Below are 19,925 nucleotides of genomic sequence, written 5' to 3'. Positions count from 1 at the left end.
CAGATGTTTTCATCTGTTGGCAAAAATATCTAGAAACATTAGTTATGCTTATTACTACTTAAAAATTAGAGTGGTTATTAAACCTGACATTGTATCTTATTATTTAATGTATTTACAGAGAAGCACATTTAGTAATATTTCACAAATGTGGCTTTTTAAATATTTTGAAATCTGAATTTCAACATAACTGATTTCCTTTCTAACTTCTTACATTTTATTTTATGCAATTAAATTTTTTTCTGAGGAGGCCATTCTTGACTTGAATGGAGTGTCAAAGGGTTCAAGATGCAAATAACACTTACTCAGTTGTATCCTAGTTTACAAGGCTTTTCCTCCCGCTCTCCTCTGAAACCAAGGACAATTTTCATTCATTTGTATATCCACGTGGCTAACATAATTTATTGCACACAGTAGGTACTGAAAAATGTTCACTGACTGAATAATGGAATAAAAGAATGAGAAATTACCTGTCCCACAAATATCCTGAACACAGAAGACAATATTTCTCAAAGTGTAATCATGGAAGCTCTAAATCACAGTCACCAAGATGCTTGTTAAAATGCATATTCATGGGCCCTATCTCAGATCTTTTGAATCTGAGTCCCTAGAAGTGTAGAATTTTCAATTATAACAGTTCATCCAGACATTCCTTTACATGCTAACGTTTGAGAACCTGTTCCAGTAGGCTATTGTGATGCACAGCAGCCTTAAAAAATAAATAAAAGCATGAGCTTTTGTAAATAATTTCAGCTCCCTGGGCTCTGTTTTCTTTCTCTGCGAAGTGATTCTTTAATGGCTGCATCCTATTCTCCTCAATACCATATGGGTTTTGTAGTCAGTGCCACAGAAGGAAGTAAGGCGGACTTGCTCCTTGTTCAGAATGAAGAATGAAGAGTCTTCGGGCATGTGCTCATACTGGTTTGGTCCTGTGGGGTACATGGTCCCTGCACCTCGTTGACTGACTCCAAACAATATACCACCTACTCAGATCTACTGGTCTTATGAAATAATGTTTGCCAGACAGCAGTTCTCTTTTCTTCACCTCCTCTGTCAGGGCTAGGCAGCTTTTAGTCTGTTTTTCGGAGGTGGGCTGGGGATAGACGAAGTAATTTGAATTTGCAAAGCCAACACATATCACCCTGGCACAACTCTGGCCCCACTGTCCCTGGGACAGTCTCCATCAGATGTGATGAACGGCCTAAAGATAGCCAACCAAGCCAACAAACAGAACAGTTAGAGTGGAGGGAAGCCCAGTTAACCGTTTAATTTTATTCCTTTTTCATACTAGGTCAAGAGTATCCACATTTCTTAAAAAAAAAAAAAAAAAAAAGGGCTTCCCTGGTGGCGCAGTGGTTGAGAGTCCGCCTGCCGATGCAGGGGACGTGGGTTCGTGCCCCAGTCCGAGAGGATCCCACGTGCCGCGGAGCGGCTGGGCCCGTGAGCCATGGCCGCTGAGCCTGCGCGTCCGGAGCCTGTGCTCCGCAGTGGGAGAGACCACAGCAGTGAGAGGCCCGCGCACCACAAAAAAAAAAGGAAAAAAGAGTATCCACATTTCTTGACTGGCCGAACACTATTTTAAAATTTTTGCACCTTTAAAATGTAGATCACTATTCCATTCAGATATCATTTTACCCCAAATTTTATAAGACACTAAAGTTTTAAACATATTAAAGAAAAATTTGATCCCATTTTCAGCCAGCTTCAAGAAAAATTATAATTTAAAAATATTTTCATTCATTAGGAAAGATCAATATATAATACTTTCCTATTTTTCTATGAAAATATACCTTCATCAACTTTGCAAAAATTATATTATTTCTTAGAAGTCACTTCACCTTGTCACTGAATGCAGACACCCTCATATTAACTTTTTGCTTTGCCACACCAGGCTTCTAAAGAGAAAAAATATTTTTTATTCATATGGAAGAGGCTTTGATTTGTATCATGAAGTCCAACAGGAGACGGAAAGCTATTTGAATGCGGATAGAATGTCTTGGGAATTTTTGCATCCTTTACAGTGTGTTTTATACACAGTAGGACTTTAATAATTTTTTATTTGAAAGAAATTGAATGTTCTGAAGCAATAATGATAGCTAATAAATATTAACTACATAGCTAAGAAACATTAGGTATATGGGTACCAGCACTATTCTAAGTACTTTATAAATCAGTGTATTTAACAACCCTAGGACGTTGTTACTTACTACCCCCTTTCTAGAGAGAGAGGCCAGAAGAGCGAAGTAACTTGCTCAAGGTCACACTACTAGCAAGTGTTGAGTCAGGATCTGAACCCTGGCAGACTGTCTCCAGAGCTAGTATTCTTATTTCCAACACTGAACACTGAAGTCTTTATTGTTTTAACAGAAAATTGCAATGATCCATATTTAACAGAAGAATAGTTTCCCTCTGAAGTTAATGTTGAAAGCCCATTCCAGTACACTGTCCTGGCCTTTTCACTGTTAAAAGGTTCTTTGGTGCTTATTTGAAACAGATGCAAACACTTAAAACATCGATTCACATTGTGTTGCCCTGTGATTTGCTAGATTGTGTCAGATTTCCTCCAGGAGACCCATTTCTAAATGACTGTCTGATTTCATTCGCCTTGCTACTCCTTCACAGACCTGCAGCTTCATGGATCTGTTCAAGCATGGTTGGTCGGAGGTTGATTAGTGCGTCTCTTGCCAACATTCTGTCTCCTTCTGTTGTAGAAAGCTCTAGGACAGCCAGGAGAAGAAGCTGGGTGGGTTTTCAAAGCAGTTTCTTCAACCAGGCTTTTTGGCAAGACATGATGACGGGCTAATGGCAGTGCAGAGTTTATTCTCACATACTTTTAACTCCTGGAGTTATTAGTTGGGAGTTACTTAAAAGCCTGTGCCTTTCAAATGGTTTGCTTTTTTCCAGGGTATTGTTCTTCAGTAAACATAAGATTAAGTTGACTTTCTCTGTTCATAAATTTTGCTTTTTAACTCTATTTCTATTCCTTGCTCAACTCTTTTGATTATTTAAACTGTATATATCTTATAATTTTGCATGCAAAATGACAGGGCAGAAATGTCACTGTGTGTCCTTACTGTGGGACAGTCCTATCTCTTTTGTCCCTAAGGATAGATTAATGACAGTATCATTTTAATGTGCTGCATTTTTATCTATGATAACAGGAATGATTTGGCATTGTCAGGCAATGATTGCTTTGGTCAAACAAAGTTTCTGATGAACAAAAATATGTCATGGCTTCAGAAGGTCCTTCAGAATCTTGTTTTATGTCAAAGTTATCTCAATGGTTATCAGTTAAAATCATATTGGGGAAATGTCTGAGACACAATTAAAGAAGATATGTTTGGATTATACTTAGATTTACTGAAATTATGTTTCTGAGTCACGTGAGCTGAGAATGGAGAATATTCTCTCACAGTGAAGCTTCAGGCTACGCCCATCACAGAGCTCTAATCTGTAGAGGAAAAGTAGCAAAAATCTCCTTCTTATAATGAAATCCTTCTGATAATTTTGGCACCTGTATCCTTTAAATGATGCCTACAGCATTTTATGTCATAACATCTTTTGTGTATTTTTATCAGTGCACTTGTACCTGGTCTGGAAATGTCCTGTTTCTTAATCATCTCTATACCCTCCCTTCAGACTCTGTGATTGGGATGGCAGATCTTCAGCACCTGACATGTTTTGTCTATGTTAGACACAAAGTACAATATTTAATTTGGGTGCTCTTGAAAGAGCTTAAGGTGATGTTGCTTATTTATGAAGTTTCATTTTCTGTACTAAATATAGTGTTGTGGCACCTTTGGAGTTCTCATGATGCTCACTGATTTTTGGTTTTAGGTAGATGAGTGTCGATCTGAGGATTTTTTGTTAATCTGGTTCATTGCTGTGGTACGGAGTAGCATTTCATTTCTTTTTTTTTTTAGGATGCTTATGACCTCCTTAAATAGCAGTCCAAAAATCGTGTGGCTTGTTTTGATTTTAACCAAAGTTACAGCTGCCTAGCTGTAAAGCAGTCAGTTTCTCTTATTATGACTAGTTCTTCAACTTGTACTGTTTTAAATTGCCTGCAATTAGCATATTTCAACCTTATTTTTAGGTTTAAATTGCAGTGTGAGAGTGTACTCTCCTCTTAGCTAATTAGTGCTATCAAGGAACAGTAGGTTACCTCATTAGTACCATGTGCATTTAATTAAAGAAGAGAAAATTGGAGTTAACCTCATAGTTAATATTTTCACAGAGTGCTTCAATGCCAACACCTTCAATTGGAGTCACACCCCTGTGTATCTAATTATGCACTGGTGCCAAATAAGGTTAGCAAGGGTACTACAAGGCTGTTGACAAAATAATTTAGATGAAAAAGTGTTTGTTGGATTCTGACAGTAAAATATAACTTGAACGGTTTTTCTTCATCCTCATCTGCCAGCATCAGGTGACATACTTCTTCATAGGAAATTGAAGGGAAAGAATATTTTGGAAGCCATTTTTTTTTCTGTTTAAATTAATGTTGCTCTTATCTTGAAGAAAATGGCATATAGTCATGTAAAGCATGTACAATCTGTTTCTCAAACAGATCCCCTGAACTTCAGAGATGTATTTGAAAAGAATTATTTATAAGATGTAATATTTACATGCATCAAACCACTACAAATACTCCCTGACACCCCTACCACATCCCTCCTTGCTTTTCTTGTTTTCTGATATAATTTCCCTTGTGTATCTTATGAATGGGGATCATCCTTTCATATCATACATGAAGTCTAAGGATGTGTTGTCACATGGTCTACACAAATGCAGTGTAATCCCTTTGCCCTTCAGACAAAATCTTTTGAAATGTCTGATGCTACTTAGGTAAAAAATGACATTCCATGTCATTTATCAATAAATAATCACTTTACTTTTACAGATAAAAACACAAACTATTCATTTGAGTGTATAGAGTAATTTTCAATACAAATGACACAATTCAACAGGTTTTAACAGAGATTACTGAGTTTAGCTCCATAGTCTTAAATATGTATTTAATGGCAATATTTGTGTTATAGTAATGCAGAGCCAAGGCAGTTTATTTAAAGAGATTCTTGTGATTGTTCTCACATTTCATGACAAGACAGGATTTATGTTCATTCGTGTTGGTTATAATTGACTACAAGTCAACAGTTAGCTTTTTCAAAAAGAGATAAAGTTTTAGGGACAAATAGCATGCCATACTCTAAAATCACAGTACCATTTAAAGCTGTAGGAATATTTATTAATAAACATTGGCCATAATTTTAGCTCTGAAGTGGGAAGTGAGGCTCCTAAGTCAGTATCCTGGTAGATGATCGGTAATTTTTGGTTAGTGGTTATTTCGTACGTTCAAATATTCAAATTAACATCTGCCAAATTATTCCTGTTTTTTCAATTTTATTTAATACTATTATTAGCTGTGAGACAAAGGTGGAGTAGTCTTGCCTAGGTCAACCTACCAAGATAATAATCCAAATAATATTTTCTTAAATGATAATGTACATTACTAGCGTTAAGCCTTAAGATTGGGGAAAAAAAAAAAAAAAAGCCAACTCCTGATTCTCTTTGTTTAATCTAGGAATTGCTTCCAGAAACAAAATTATGTGTCTGTGGCCACTCTTCTGGTGATGGGCATCCTCACAACACATTTGCAGTAAGTTACACTGGGCAATGAGTAATTCAGCTACTATGCACAAGGCCATAGACCCAACCCTGCTAAAGAGATGGTCTGTGATTTTCTAGCAGCCGCTACCTTCCATTGATGCAGATGATCAAGAGATGACTAATGTTAAGGCACAGATGTAATTAGTTTGTTTTCTATTACTTCTTATATTCTTGCTTCAATTATGTTTCATCAGATATACATACAGTTCACCGTTTCTGTGAGTTGATGGCGTTAAAGTTTACCTTATATATATGAGAGCACGTGGCTTTTTCACCTCTGTACTTTTCTTGAACCACTACACTTTTCTTGAACAGATTTAGGAATAATTTGATGAGATGGTATTGATATGCATCAAATAAGTGCATTGAGACTATGGATAGATACAATACATATTTTAGGGAAAAGTTCCTGTTCCACGTTCTGCAAGTTACCATATAAATATGCCAAGGCCTCTTTTTACATATTCTGTCACTAGAGTGTAATTTGTCTCTTTAGACTATAATATCCAATGAAAATTACTTCCATGACCCAGTTCACATACTGGTTAGCCTTGGAAATGAATAACAATCTTGCAGTGGCCGTTCAAGAATTTTTAAATAGAGCAACTTCATGTTTCTGTTTACCATGGATACTACCTGTATTCCTAAGGAATCTCTAAATATGTAAGTCGTATATTTTCATATATAGAATTTTTGCTTGTTTCCTTAAGAATTGATGTACTTTTTTAGTTTCCATGCTCTAGAATATTCCTAAATTGACTCACCCAAAACTTATCTTTTTTTACTACCATATACCTAATATTTCCTAATTTATGATTGGTAGAACACAACATAATTAATCTCATAGACAAATAATCAGTGTCTTCCTGAATGAAGAAGAAATATATAATTTCATACCTTAGTTGAAAAAACAAAAGATTTTTCTCAATAAAAATAGAGTCAAATTAACATGGGATGCTCTTCTTTGTGGAAAATATATAAACTTTAAACATTTTTTAAATGTTAGATGCAAAACAAAAATGAAATGGAAACGGCAGTAACGTACTATTTTATGGAAATAGTGAATGCAGGGGATTGGTAATAAATTTTGCACGTGAAATTAGGTTTCATAATGATCTGAAATTATCTAGTTTGGGATTTCATTCACTTTAATTCTAAAGTGTTTGCCCTTCTAAGCTTTCTTTACAATAATAACATTTGAAAAACTAGCAAAAATTAAAAAGCAGTGTTAAGGTTTGCTGAAATTATGTAAATTTATGTGAAAGACTAAAATAATCTTAATTTTTAGGTTTTCTCTATGTTTTGAAGAAAATAAAGTCACACTTCAAAAATAACTATATTTTAACTTAGTAAAGAAGATTCATTCAAAATTATACTTAAAAAAAAAGTGCGTTAAAAATGGAACAGGCAGTATTCTTAATTGGTAACACTTTTTCCTAAAATAATTTCAGTGGAAAAATTGTTTTCTTTAGACTGAAGAGTGAGATGGCTTAACCAATAATAGTGTTTGTTCTTTATGTAAATCTACTTCTACCATTTAAAAAATTATTATCTACTCTACTGATGGAAAAATAAATCTACAGCAACAGATCTTTATATTTTCACTGAAATGTTTTCAGAATAAAAACAAACGATGGAGAAATTAAATGAATGGCTCACAGGTGCCCTGCAGTTCCTCAATGGCAAGCCTGAATCTATAGCCCAATCTATAATCTATAGTTTGTGATCACCAATGTATTGGTCTTTCCAGAGGTATGCCACATTGTTCATGGCTGCCTTGAATGCAGTGTTGAACAGGAGTCTGAGGTTGTGCCACGTGTCTGAGACTGCAGTTAGTCTCCAAGACAGAAAGAACAACAGGATAAATTAGTGAGGTCTGCTGTGGTTGGTGGGGGGAGAGAGCATGGCAGTGCATAGATCAGGTGTTTTCCATCCCTGCAGTGCACCAAACTAAATACTTCAAATTAGTCACTGAGTGACTTTGCAAATGATGGTTCTTGACTTCACAACACAAGGGAAACATTAAATACTAAGTAGGTGCTTATTTTCTTTATTGATTATATTAAACTTTCTGCAAGCTAAAATGGCTACATAATGTGATTTAAAACCAAGATGCAAACTAAAACCAATACTATTTGTTATTCATAGTTGACAGTTTCTATGTGATGGTCATGGCTCTCTCTTAGTATTTGTTAAATTTTATAAGTACTAGTATGCTGGGGTGGTACTCGACCACCATGAGATTACTGGTGGGATGGAAGGAACAAAGGTATTGAAAGAATAGATAGGCGTATCTAAAACCAGCCCTGTCCCTTTATAATCTATATACCTCACATTTATAATAAATTGTGAACCATTGTAATAGTTTTCTAAATTCTTAAGAGACCCTACATAATGCCCTATCAGTGGATTAACTTAATATCACACGTATTACTTCCATGATTGGTCCACCTTCACAAATAAAAAAACAAAATTTTCAGGCATGTGTTCTAAAGTGGCAGATTAAATTAATTTTACCCCCTATCTCCTATAAGTTTATTAACAAGCCTGAAGTAAAGTACTATAAATCTCAGCGGGGGAAAGCCACTTACAATTACCAAATGTAGGTTAAAGCCCAAATTATCTTAAAGAAATAGTAATGTTACATAATGTTACGTGAGATTAAACGGATGTCAAAAGCTCTCCATCATATCATCTTCTTTCAGGTACTTATGGTGTCAGGTTCCTAACCAAAGATGCAATGAAAATATATTTCAAAGGGATATTTTCTGGTGTTTTGGTCTGGAAGTAGCCATAAGATGTTGGCCATCATCTAAGTATTGTGCCTCCGTATTATCATGTTGTTGAATAGTAGAGACACTTTTACGAACTCACTAATAGATTATGTTTATTGTGCCTCTACTAATTCACTGCTGTACTGGGCAGTAGTAGTTGTACTCACATCATGTCTACCTAAAACTTGTAATCTTAAATTCTGTTTCCTGTTTTTTGTAAAAGAAATGTTTGGGCTCCAGAGGTTGTACATTTAATATTCTAAGAGTAACAATTTAATACTCTTATTATAAGTTTGAATTTTATAGGAAAAAGCATTAAGTTCTGGCTTTAAAAAACAAGAAGATGAGTGTAAGTGAGCATCATTGTAAGAGATTTCTTTTCGATACTTGCTTTTCACCCTCAATTTTTTCAAATGATGTATATTTAACTCTAATCTGGAAAAATCTTCACTTATTTACTTTTATTTCAAACTTTAGTAATGGAATTGGTGCCTTTCTTTTTTCCCTGATATATCAAACAGCTTTACAAGTGGCTAATTCTGTCAAGATCCTAAATTTCACAACCTTTGGCTTCCCTACCACACAGTAGCAACCCAAGTTCACTCCTCAAGAAGTAGACCTTGTTGACACCTCATCTGCCTGAATGGCCTTATTAGCACCTACCTGCAGATAATATTATTGTTAGTCTTGCCTATAGGTTTTTACACCTATGTGAATACTATTTTACATAGGACTCTGCCTGTTAGCTCTAAGTGCTAAGGCAGTTAGGAGAATGCTCAGAGTCTTTGTCTTCTGGATCTTAATTTCAAAGCATTTACCACTGGGTCAAATGCATATCTTGATGAACAAAATTTGTTGGACCTATAAATTAAAAATAAGACTTGGCTGGTCTTGGTCTAGCAGTTTTATATCACATTCAAATTATATTGACCACATTGTCATCTTTTCCCCTACAGATCTTGATTCTGTTGTGACTGACTGCTGAATGTTTTATTTTGCTGGGAATTGTGAATTGGAAGAAAGAAAAAAGGAAAAGGGGATAGTGACAGTTTTAAGAGTCTCTTATTTTCTGTTCCAAATTCATCTCTCTTTTTAGGCTTTACATAAATTCTGCCCAATACCAAATACTCTGTCCCATGGGCTCTGGAATCAGCTTTCTAGTTGAATATTGGGCACATTACTTGACCTCTTTTAGCCTCATGCTCTCAATCTGTAAAATTAGGACAATAATAGTATCTGCCTCATAGGGTGGTACAGGGATTACATTTGATAACCCCCAAAAGTACTGAGCATGATGACTAACACACAGGAAGTGTGCAGTAGGTGTTTGAGGCAGTATCTGTAGTATCATCAGTATACTCTTGCTTGGACCAAAGAGGCAATTCTGTTTGACATAAATTTAAATATGCATTTGGTATTAACGCTAAGGGGCTTTGGGCATCACCTTATGCCATGAGCAGAACAGATGGAAATGTTCCTTCCTGAGAGGAAAGTCTTTATATTCATTAATTTAAGTTGAACACTGACTTTTTCCCTCACAAAAATCGGTTATCCAAATGTTTTCTGATTTGTTAAGCTAAGTGAAAGAAAAAGAGCACTGCCTCACCAGAGCTAAATGATGTCCTCAGGCAGTCAAGGAAAATCATGGCTAAAGAATGTTAAGAAAAGTGACTGTGCTCTCAATTGTCTGTATCCAACCAGAACACGTGAAGATAGGAAATTAGGAAACACATGTGGCAGTGCCAGATTATCTCCAATTATTTCTTCCCTTCTCTTTTATAAATGTATTGGCAGAGATTAACCAAGAATTAGAGATAAATTACTACTTATTAGTAATGTTGATCATTTTAACTAACAATCTGGAGACAACCTGGGATAAAAATTTTTGGAGAGTCCTTTCTATATAAAACCTATATTGCAAGATTTAACTCTTTGCTATTAATGCAAAGTTGTATTAGTAAAATTTTAAATTTATGAGGAAGCAGTAAAAATCAGATTTGTTAATTCCTCATGTTCAATTTTTGAGTAGTTTATATTCACTATTACGATGGGATTGGTATTGTGCTAGATTGTTTGATTTAAAATAAACCTTAAGATAGTCAAACATTTCAAACACCTATATTACAGCTGATTTTGTTAATGCCATAACGCTATAATATAGTGACCATGTTTAGAGCTACTATTAAAAACCTTCCAGATTCTCCCTTGCAAGTAGAATAAAGGTTTCTGTTTTTAAAGCCTTGACTGACATTTGCATGCAACTCCTTGATTAATCTTTTTCTTTCCTAGTATAACTCAAGATATTAATAATTATCTTTACACACCTCATTCAACTGGGATGTAGCTCCCTGAGCTCAGTTCATTCTAGACACCTCTCCTGAGTGATTGCCTCTCACCTTTTATTTTATTGCAATATTTGAGACTGCCATGAATTCTCTTGATGTTGGTTCCAAGAAGGACCAGTAGCAGAGCTTTTTCAATGGGGACTCCTCTTTGAAATTTGTAATGAATAATTTACTCCCCTTGATGATTCACCAAAGCATTAGTATGGCAGAAATCAGGGGCTGATGAAAGCAGTATTTATTTAGTTATCTGGTTTTGTTGTTGTTAATATATTTTTCATCAACTAAATTGATACACACACTAGAATATGTATGTGGCAATAATGTGAATTTATGTTGCCCATTTGAAGACTGTATTTTTCCTTTCACATTTAAAGTTATTTGTAATGAGCTATTAGTGATAGTCTCTACAAATATGACATATAATCTGTATTAACTTCTAACAGTTCACTCTATAGTTTTTGCATATTTCTAAACATCACTGATAAAATGTGTATTCTGTATTTATTATTTGTATTTCTGTTCCTTGTATATTTCCACATCATTTATTGTAGCATAGTAATAAGTGAAAGGCACAAAAAAACAAGTCATCCTAGTGTATACATTTTCACAGCTCATGAGCACACGCACGTATCTCCCGTTGCGGAGCACAGGCTCCTGACGCGCAGGCTCAGCGGCCGTGGCTCACGGGCCCAGCCGCTCCGCGGCATGTGGGATCTTCCCGGACCGGGGCACGAACCCGTGTCCCCTGCATCGGCAGGCGGACTCTCAACCACTGTGCCACCAGGGAAGACCCATCCATGTGTTTTTATTGAGTTCTATCTGCAATTCGTTTTTCTTTCTCTTCTTTTTGCAGTTAAATTTTTTACATTTGTAATTTTCATTAGGCAAATGAGTTATTTGTTATGCATATGATTGACAAATTATAGAATCAAATTTTTATTACTGGCACCATTCATGCAGCAATATATTCACTTAAAGATATTTCTAAATAACCAGATTTTTCATATATTTTAATACATAGGATATCATGTTAAACAGTACATGATTCCCATTGGCATTCAAACTTAAACCTGAAACTGCACACTGTACTTTAAACCTTTATCCAGTGGGGTTCAGAAAGCTTACTATTATCAGAATTTGGTCATGCTGTAATCATACAATGCACCATACATCTTAGATGAAATTGCACTTGTTTATTTCCAATTAATTATATTCCTTATAAGAATGGTAATAAATTTGGTGCAAGTAGATTCATGCTACTGATAAAATAAAGAATAAAGTCTTATATCAAGTTAAGCTTTTCAAGATGAAACTTTTTTGTCGTATTTAACATTGAGGAACAGCATGAAATGCTCCAGCTCTTGCAGCCATGTTCCTAAGCTCTTTTCCCTGAAGTCGTCATTACCATTCCAGCAGACCTTCTTCCTGTTCTCTTGAGATAGTGTGAGATATTTTGGAATACTGGCAGAAGTAATCTACCACTCAAATTCAGTGTGTTATAACATGACACTCCAGAATAACAATATAATATCTTAATTCTAATTTAGGATTTGAGTTGTAAAATATTTAGTGGGGCTTAAAACAGACAGTATAGAATGAGAGAGAACTGAAGAGATATTACTTAAGTACTCTTACGTAAGAGTATTCTTAAGAGATACTACAGTGAAAAGGAGGCATCAAGTAAATATCTCAGAGATAAATTCTCATTAAATTAAGCATAATTCATAAATTCACACGTGGTTGTGTAATTTTAGAGAGAGAAAGAATGTTGGCAAAATGATATCAAAATTTGATAAACAAGCCTAAAGGTTTAGAAATTTAATGTTATATATGCAATATTTTCTTGATATATAGGTAATCAATATAAAATTAAAAGAAATAAAATAATATGAATAACATGTGTACTGTTGTTTTATCTCTATTTCTCCCTAAATAGTTGTTGCCTGTAAGTTGCACCTCTCTTAATACTCTCTTATATTAAGGGTGAAAAATATACTTCATTTGCATATTAAGGCTGGAAAGTATACATCTTTTGCATGTTCACCCTTGTCTTTCTGTATATTACCTACGTAGTCATTCTGCTTTATTAGAGGAATTCTGCCCTGTTAGTGCATTGCCAAAATAAGGAGGCAAGGGTGTCTAATCAACATGCATTTCCATTGTAGTGACTGATGGAATATGTTAGCTTAAAAGAGCCTTAAGATTCATCTAATTCAACTCCTTTATTTTACAACTGAGGAAACTAAAGAATCCAAGTGACTTTCCTTTTATCTCTTCATTATTCATTGAATTCAAGGAGAACTCTTGATGATCTGATAGTTCTTTAGTCTTGAGCCATGGTTCATATATATTAATTTTGGCAAACTGTGTCCTTTAATTTTAATTCTATATATCTGTTAAAGAAAGAAACCACTCCCTTTTTCCAAATGTTGCTAATCATATTTACCTATAATAAGGTTTCAAAAACCGGATCAGTTTCATGATCACTTTTGAAATTACTGTGCATATTACCCGACTACTTGAGGGCACTTTTTTTTTTTTAACAGCTTTATTGGAGTATAATTGCTTTACAATGGTGTGTTAGTTTCTGCTGTATAACAAAGTGAATCAGCTATACATATACATATATCCCCATATCTCCTCTCTCTTGCATCTCCCTCCCACCCTCCCCATCCCATCCCTCTAGGTGGTCACAAAGCACTGAGCTGATCTCCCTGCGCTATGCAGCTGCTTCCCACTAGCTATCTGTTTTACATTTGGTAGTGTATATATGTCCATTCCACTCTCTCACTTCCTCCCAGCTTACCCTTCCCCTCCCTGTGTCCTCAAGTCCATTCTCTACGTCTGCGTCTTTATTCCTGTCCTGCCCGTAGGTTCTTCAGAACCTTTTTTTTTTCTTTTAGATTCCATATATATGTGTTAGCATACGGTATTTGTTTTTCTCTTTCTGACTTACTTCACTCTGTATGACAGACTCTAAGTCCATCCACCTCACTACAAATAATTGAGGACACTTTTAAGGTCTCAATCAGATCTGTGAGATAGTCTAATTTATAGGTTGAGGTTTTAGAAAAGAAAAATTCAAGGATCTTTAGTGATTCCCCCAGAAATGTTTTAAAGTGAATCACAAAATCCCAGACTGTTGATTTATTGCTTACATTCTTTTGTTAGGACTTCAACTAGAAAAAAAGACTTATTTTTTAAAGTTATGCAGGGCATTGCTATTTATCTCCTAATGTTTAGAGGCATAAGCTTAATAGTTACAAAGTCTTAATCTTTTAGAGTCATTTTCCCTTTATCCCCTTTTATTTATTCCCTACACATCCAAGCAAGATCAGTTGCTCTGTGGGGTTTCCCTGGCTTTTCAGGTTGTCTCTTTACTATCCATCAGTTAAATATTGTCTTAACAATTGAACACAAGTGACTTGTGAGTCATCCTGACTTTAAAATACAAAGTAAAGTGGATGATATAATATTGATACTTTAAGTCTGATATTGAAATATCAAACATTTAAATAGGTAAAGTTCAGAATGGATCCTTGAATTGACCAGATGAAAATGCTAAGTGACTAACATACACCTTTGATCCTGTAAAAAATATTCATAGCACTTGTAAATTGACTACTTAAAGCTATAGAAATGAGTACAGAGATTAGAAGTCTGTTGAGAAACTATGCTTCTAGAAAAGTCCTACAAAGTGTCTGGAACGATCAATGCTATCATTGTTAATTAGCACATAAACCCTTTTTTTATTGTTACCATCATAGGATAAATAATTGCTCCTGTTTCCTTTTCTCATAACTTGTGTACAGTTTTTAATGTCTGCCCAGTGTCTGCTGGACACCACTGGGCTCTTTTCCTTTCCCAGATTTATGCCCTATTATTTCACAAATAAAAATGTTGGGTTCTAACTGATGTATCTACTTCCTGTTCCCAAACATACACTATTCCATTTTTTTCTGTTCCTTTTCATGTGTTATTATCACTCTGTAACTTCCTCTCTTTTCTTATCAGCTTATCAGATTCTACTGGTTATACAAGGTCCAGCTCAATTACTGTCCCACAGGAATGCTCTTTCACCAAGGTAGTCCACATTGGTTGATCACTCTTTTGATCTTGTATGTCTGTACTAATCCATTCCACACTTTGGAATTATTCTTACACAGCCCCCTGACATTCAGTTCCATTCAACACATATTCACTGAGCACATTCTTTGTATAACTGACCATGCTACAAAAATTTTCAGTAAAATAATGATCACCTGCATTTGAAAATTGTATACTGTGAAGGTGGAAAATATATAATTTAGGACTGAAAAATCAATGCAAACTGTAAAAAAAGATTTAATCATTGTACTGAGGAATTGAGGACAAGTAGATGGAAGAGGTTTATTAGAGGTGAAGTTTTGAGAAAAAAAACAAAAACAGAAATTCATCACGCTAGAAGTGTAGAGAGCATTCTAGGTGATGAGGACAGAATCAGCTACGTTATAGAACAGAAAGAAAAAAAAGGATAGGTGGTTTTCAAGTTAGGGCATAGTGTATTGTATCTTGGGAATTGGAGAACATTATGGGGAAAAGTTGTTGCATAGTCTTTAAATATATGGACCACAGCCAGAATTTGAAGTTTTAATTGGCTTTAAAAAAAAAAACAAAAAACGCTTAAATATTCTGTAAGATTTTGAGCAACGAAGTGGATGTAACATAACAAGAGTATCATATTTAAAGATATCCTTGGGAGCAATAGGAAGAAGTGATTGGAAATAGAAAAAATAGTGGAGTCTGTGTGTCTAGGTGAGAGGATGTTGTCCAAAAAAATTAATTGGATGTTGTTCAATTAAGTTGTTGTCATCTTATCTAGGGGAAGGACAGGGTAAGGAAATAAGAGGACAGATTTAAGGGAGAATACAACACTTTGATCTAAAAGGTATGTTGGCAATTAGAGGAACATAAAAAATTGAGATCTCTTGAATTTTGTGCCTGGATATCTGTGTTTGTTTGATTGGGAATCTGGTGATATCTAGAACACAGGAAGAATAGCAGGTTTGATGGTGGGCAGTAGGAAGTTAGAGGTGATAAAAGTGTTGTTTGGGAGGTGTATTTGCATTGCTGGTAGGATATCCATGTTCAGCAGACAGCGACGACTTGGAGATGTTGCATCTTTAGAAGTCAGGCCATATGCAGGAAATTAGAGTCCATTGTTTTGAAGGAAATTGTAAAAAGGAAGACAACCACAGAATTCGCAAGATCAGTCAAAGAACAATAGAAGAGATTTTTTAAAAAGCATTATCACAGACTGAAGGGTGGTTTTAAGCCTGTGGGGTGAGACATGAACGAAGTTATTAGATTTGATAAGAGTAGTTTCAAAGAATATAGTCCCTGGCAGTGACTCGAGTGGTAACTAAAAGAGTATACGTAGACAAGTAGTGTACTAGTCCTTTGGGAAAAATACTGATTAATAGGGAGATGATAGGATGGGGGCTTGCGGGAGTAGAATTGAGGAAGGGTCTTGGGGGGAGGAGGCAGTGGAGATGAAAAGATTAAAACGGCAAGAAGGAAAAGAACAGAGTTGAAACCAGCTCTGAAAGATGATTGGGGGAGGGTGCTGGCCTCAAGGGCATAGGTGGAGGTAATTCATCTCTAAAGGAATTAGAAACCCACTTTCATCTAAAATGGACAGAAATTTGAAAATGAGTAAACTCATAGCTAGGTTAGTACCTCTCTTTATATTATTTATTAAATCTGTTTGTGGCTTGTGACTACCATCTTGTCTCTCTCCCCTAGTGTCTTGACATCTAAGTTTGAGCTTTGTATCATCACCTTTCAGGGATTCCTGTTTCTCGGACAAACTGTATGAAAGAAGGGAAGGGTGTATTCATGGTTATTAAAATTTTCTAGTTATGACAGCTTTACTCTCACCATATTTGTTATACTTTCTGATATTTTTAGCCAAAAGAATAGCTACTCGTTAGAGTTAAAACTTAGCAACTATTTTCTTATAAGAGACTCTAATAACCTAATCATAATGTAAGTGTTCTTTCCTTCCCCTCCGAAATTTAAGGTGGATTAATATAAATCTGAAGAACATTAATTATTTTATGAAACATTTAGATACATTAAGATTTTTTAACTTTTAAGTAATTGGTCGATTTTTAGTAATTAATAAAATATACCTCTTCACTTTTTAGAAAAACCTTTTAGTGAAAACAGAACATGTAACTGGGGTGAAATATATGCAGAAATATTATGATAGTCTCTTTTTCACTGTATTGACAGTTTAAAATTTTAAGAGCAACCCAGTAAACCAACCACTGAAATTGCTGTTAGACATACATGCCCCTGCTTAATTCTGCATTTAGTATATGCAGTATGGATACAAAGATATGACACAGTAACATATCCCTAAACCAAAAAAACCTTCTTTCTGTTCATAAAATCGAAACTAAAGTATGAGGAAAACAATATAAGAAAGGAAAGAAGGAAGGGAGGGAGGGAGGAAGGAAGATAGACACAAATAGAGACCTTTCTTTTGAAGCCCATTTACAACAGCAAATATTTCTGCTTTACAAAGTGGACTTTAAATGGTGAGATTTCAGGAATTGGTGGTAAACGATTGGACGTGTATTCTCTCCAAATAGTTCTGTGACTTCTGATGGAGGAGTTCCTACATCATTCTTACTGAAAATGAATCCCTTTCCTTTTTTTAGTTCTCAATTCCCTGCAAAACAAATTTGCTCTCCAAACTTAATTAAAATGTTTTTCTGTTTTGCCCTTTACTGGGGTGTTGGTGAAAGTATCGAGTATGTCAGGTTTTACAAGGCAGAACAGCACTGTGGTCACTTTGGCACAAGCCCACTCTTTTAGGTATAGAAACCATTTGCCAGAATTTTTATTATACCTATTTACACCTATTTTTTTCTCTTGAGGAAGCTGAGCATAACTGAGAAGTAAAATAACTGGGTTAGAGTCACATTTCAGTAAAGGATGAAGCCAAGATCCCAGTTCAGGTCTGTCTGCCTCCAAGATCTCTCCTTCATGTCACACCACCTGTGGCATTTTTCTGGTGGTTTTTAGTTTGTTTTATAATTCCACTACAAACATTATTTAAAGAAAGCTTCCCCCGCCCTCACATTGGAGGAGTACCTGAATATTTGAGTCATTTTAGCTGCCTTGAACACCTTGACTTTGCTTTCTCCATCCACCTCCTATAAACCAGGGATTTCCAGCTCCACTCCCTTCAAACAAGAACACAAAAAGGATTTGACAATCACCAGGCAGTGTCCCAACTCGTGCTCTCAAAAATTTGATTGTTTTTTTTTTTTAATTCTGACAACTTCCTATATTTCTTCAATTAGTTTACATGTCCTTATCTTTCTTGAACTAACACTTTACTCTCATTACATCTTCCATTCTTGTTAAATCTTCTGTTGGACAGTACAACACTTATTTGGCATTCTTGAATCTGTGCTGTTTTTTAAAATCTTCCCCTCCTACCACGTGTCTTGTCATTTCCTATTTTTAACTGACTCTCAAAAATAATCAAAATATTCACTCCGCCCTAAAGATGCCCAAGCATTTCCCACCTCCATACCTTTGCCCACTCAAGTCTTTCCCTCGTCTTTGCTCCCTAAGGTAGAATAGATCATAGAGTTCATCACTTCCTGGATAAGGTAGTTATATCTTGCTACTGTAAAAATCTGTACGGGATGGAAGGCTGCTCCACCTTTTTCTTAGCTAGATTGTGATGACTTTGGGGGAAACACCATTTCGTTTCTCCATGCTACACAATGAGAAATGTACACACATGCCGTCTAGCAGAAGGGCTGGCATACAGTAGGTACTTTAAAGAGTAATCTCCTTTTGTTTCTGTGTAATTTTGTTTTTCTTTTGTCATTTATAGTATCTCATTTAAATATCTCTGCATAGAATCAGGAAGGAAGTACAGTTTTGAGTGAAAACATAATGGTAAGCAATAGTCAAGGGTTTTTTTTCTCTCCATTTGCCATCTAATGGTCTTTTTTCTTACTGACCAAGAAGTTTCTGAAATATGTAAATATTGTTGGGAACGGTGAGACACTAAAAAATGGAGTTTTTGTTAAATTTTAGCAGTCTTTAAATCAGTGTTCCCAAACTTAGCCGTCTAGTCCACATTTTTCTGAGTCTCACTCAAACATGGGGATTTATTATTTTAAATTTTAAATATTTAAAAAATTTTTAAAAAATTTTAAATAATTTTAAATATTTAAAAAATAAATTTATTATTTATTATTATTCAGTGAAAATCAGAAAATCTGTATTTCTTCTACCAAGTGCTCTGGGTGATTCAGAGGATTAGTCACAATTAGGAAACACTTAATCTAGGCCCTCCCTACACTGTGTGTTCCTTGGGCAAACAGCATCACCAGGGAATTTGTTAGAAATGCAGAATCTTAGGTCCCACCCCAGTTTATGCTCTGTGATTATATTTAACATTGTTTTAGCTATTTATTTAGTGCTCTGTATGTGTCTGTGAAGGGCAAAACTGTGTCTTCACCAGTCAGTTGTTTTGAGTAAACTAAGTTTAAAAGTAAGATAGTTTCAGTAATATAATATTATTGGGGTTTTGTCTACAAAATTTGCTTGACTGAATTTTTCACCTGGCAACTCATGAATATCAGATAGATATGATGGTTGAACTGAAGAAGACCTACTTATAGTATGATGTTAAAAAAGTTTTATATCACTTAGTCTATGATATGTGCTGTATTTCAGAAGTAAAAAGGATTGTGGGATGTAGGGAGGAAAAAAAGGTTTACTATAGTGCGAGTTACTGGAAGTATTTTTAGTGATGTTTGCTTTTTTACTTAGATTCCATTTATAAATACCTTATTATCATTTTTTAAATTAAATGACACTTTATAGAATGCTTGATGACTTTAATTCGTGCATTAAATATGCACATATATTTTAACAATATTTGCATCTTATAATACATTTAATAATGACTTGTCAGTGTTACTGGTTAACTATTTCTTTGATTTTATTTAATATTTTAAATAAAGTTCTTCTGTATATTATATCAAATTATGTCTGCCTCTTAATTATCAGTATTCAGTTGGCTGCATTTTCATCTTAAATGAGATTTTTGTAGGAAGCTTTC

The 19,925-nt window shown here is 34.9% G+C and overlaps 1 protein-coding gene across 3 annotated transcripts in view; it reads left to right on the top strand.

Moving 5' to 3' along the window:
• FOXP2 (forkhead box P2) overlaps nt 1-19,925 on the top strand; it is a 528,540-nt gene that overhangs the window by 404,942 nt on the left and 103,673 nt on the right. Inside the window, exon 6 of one of the 3 annotated variants that reach the window (XM_060305385.1) lies at nt 5,582-5,656. The exons of the other annotated variants lie outside the window; for them this stretch is intronic. Within the exon in view, the coding sequence (XP_060161368.1) occupies nt 5,582-5,656 (75 nt within the window). The remainder of the gene's footprint in view (nt 1-5,581; nt 5,657-19,925) is intronic. 3 annotated transcript variants of the gene reach the window in all.

The sequence above is a fragment of the Globicephala melas genome, chromosome 9 (assembly GCF_963455315.2).
Source record: "Globicephala melas chromosome 9, mGloMel1.2, whole genome shotgun sequence".
Taxonomy (NCBI): Eukaryota; Metazoa; Chordata; class Mammalia; order Artiodactyla; family Delphinidae; genus Globicephala; species Globicephala melas.
The sequence above is the reverse complement of the archived record's forward strand: the minus strand, read 5'-3'. Positions and strand labels throughout refer to the sequence as shown.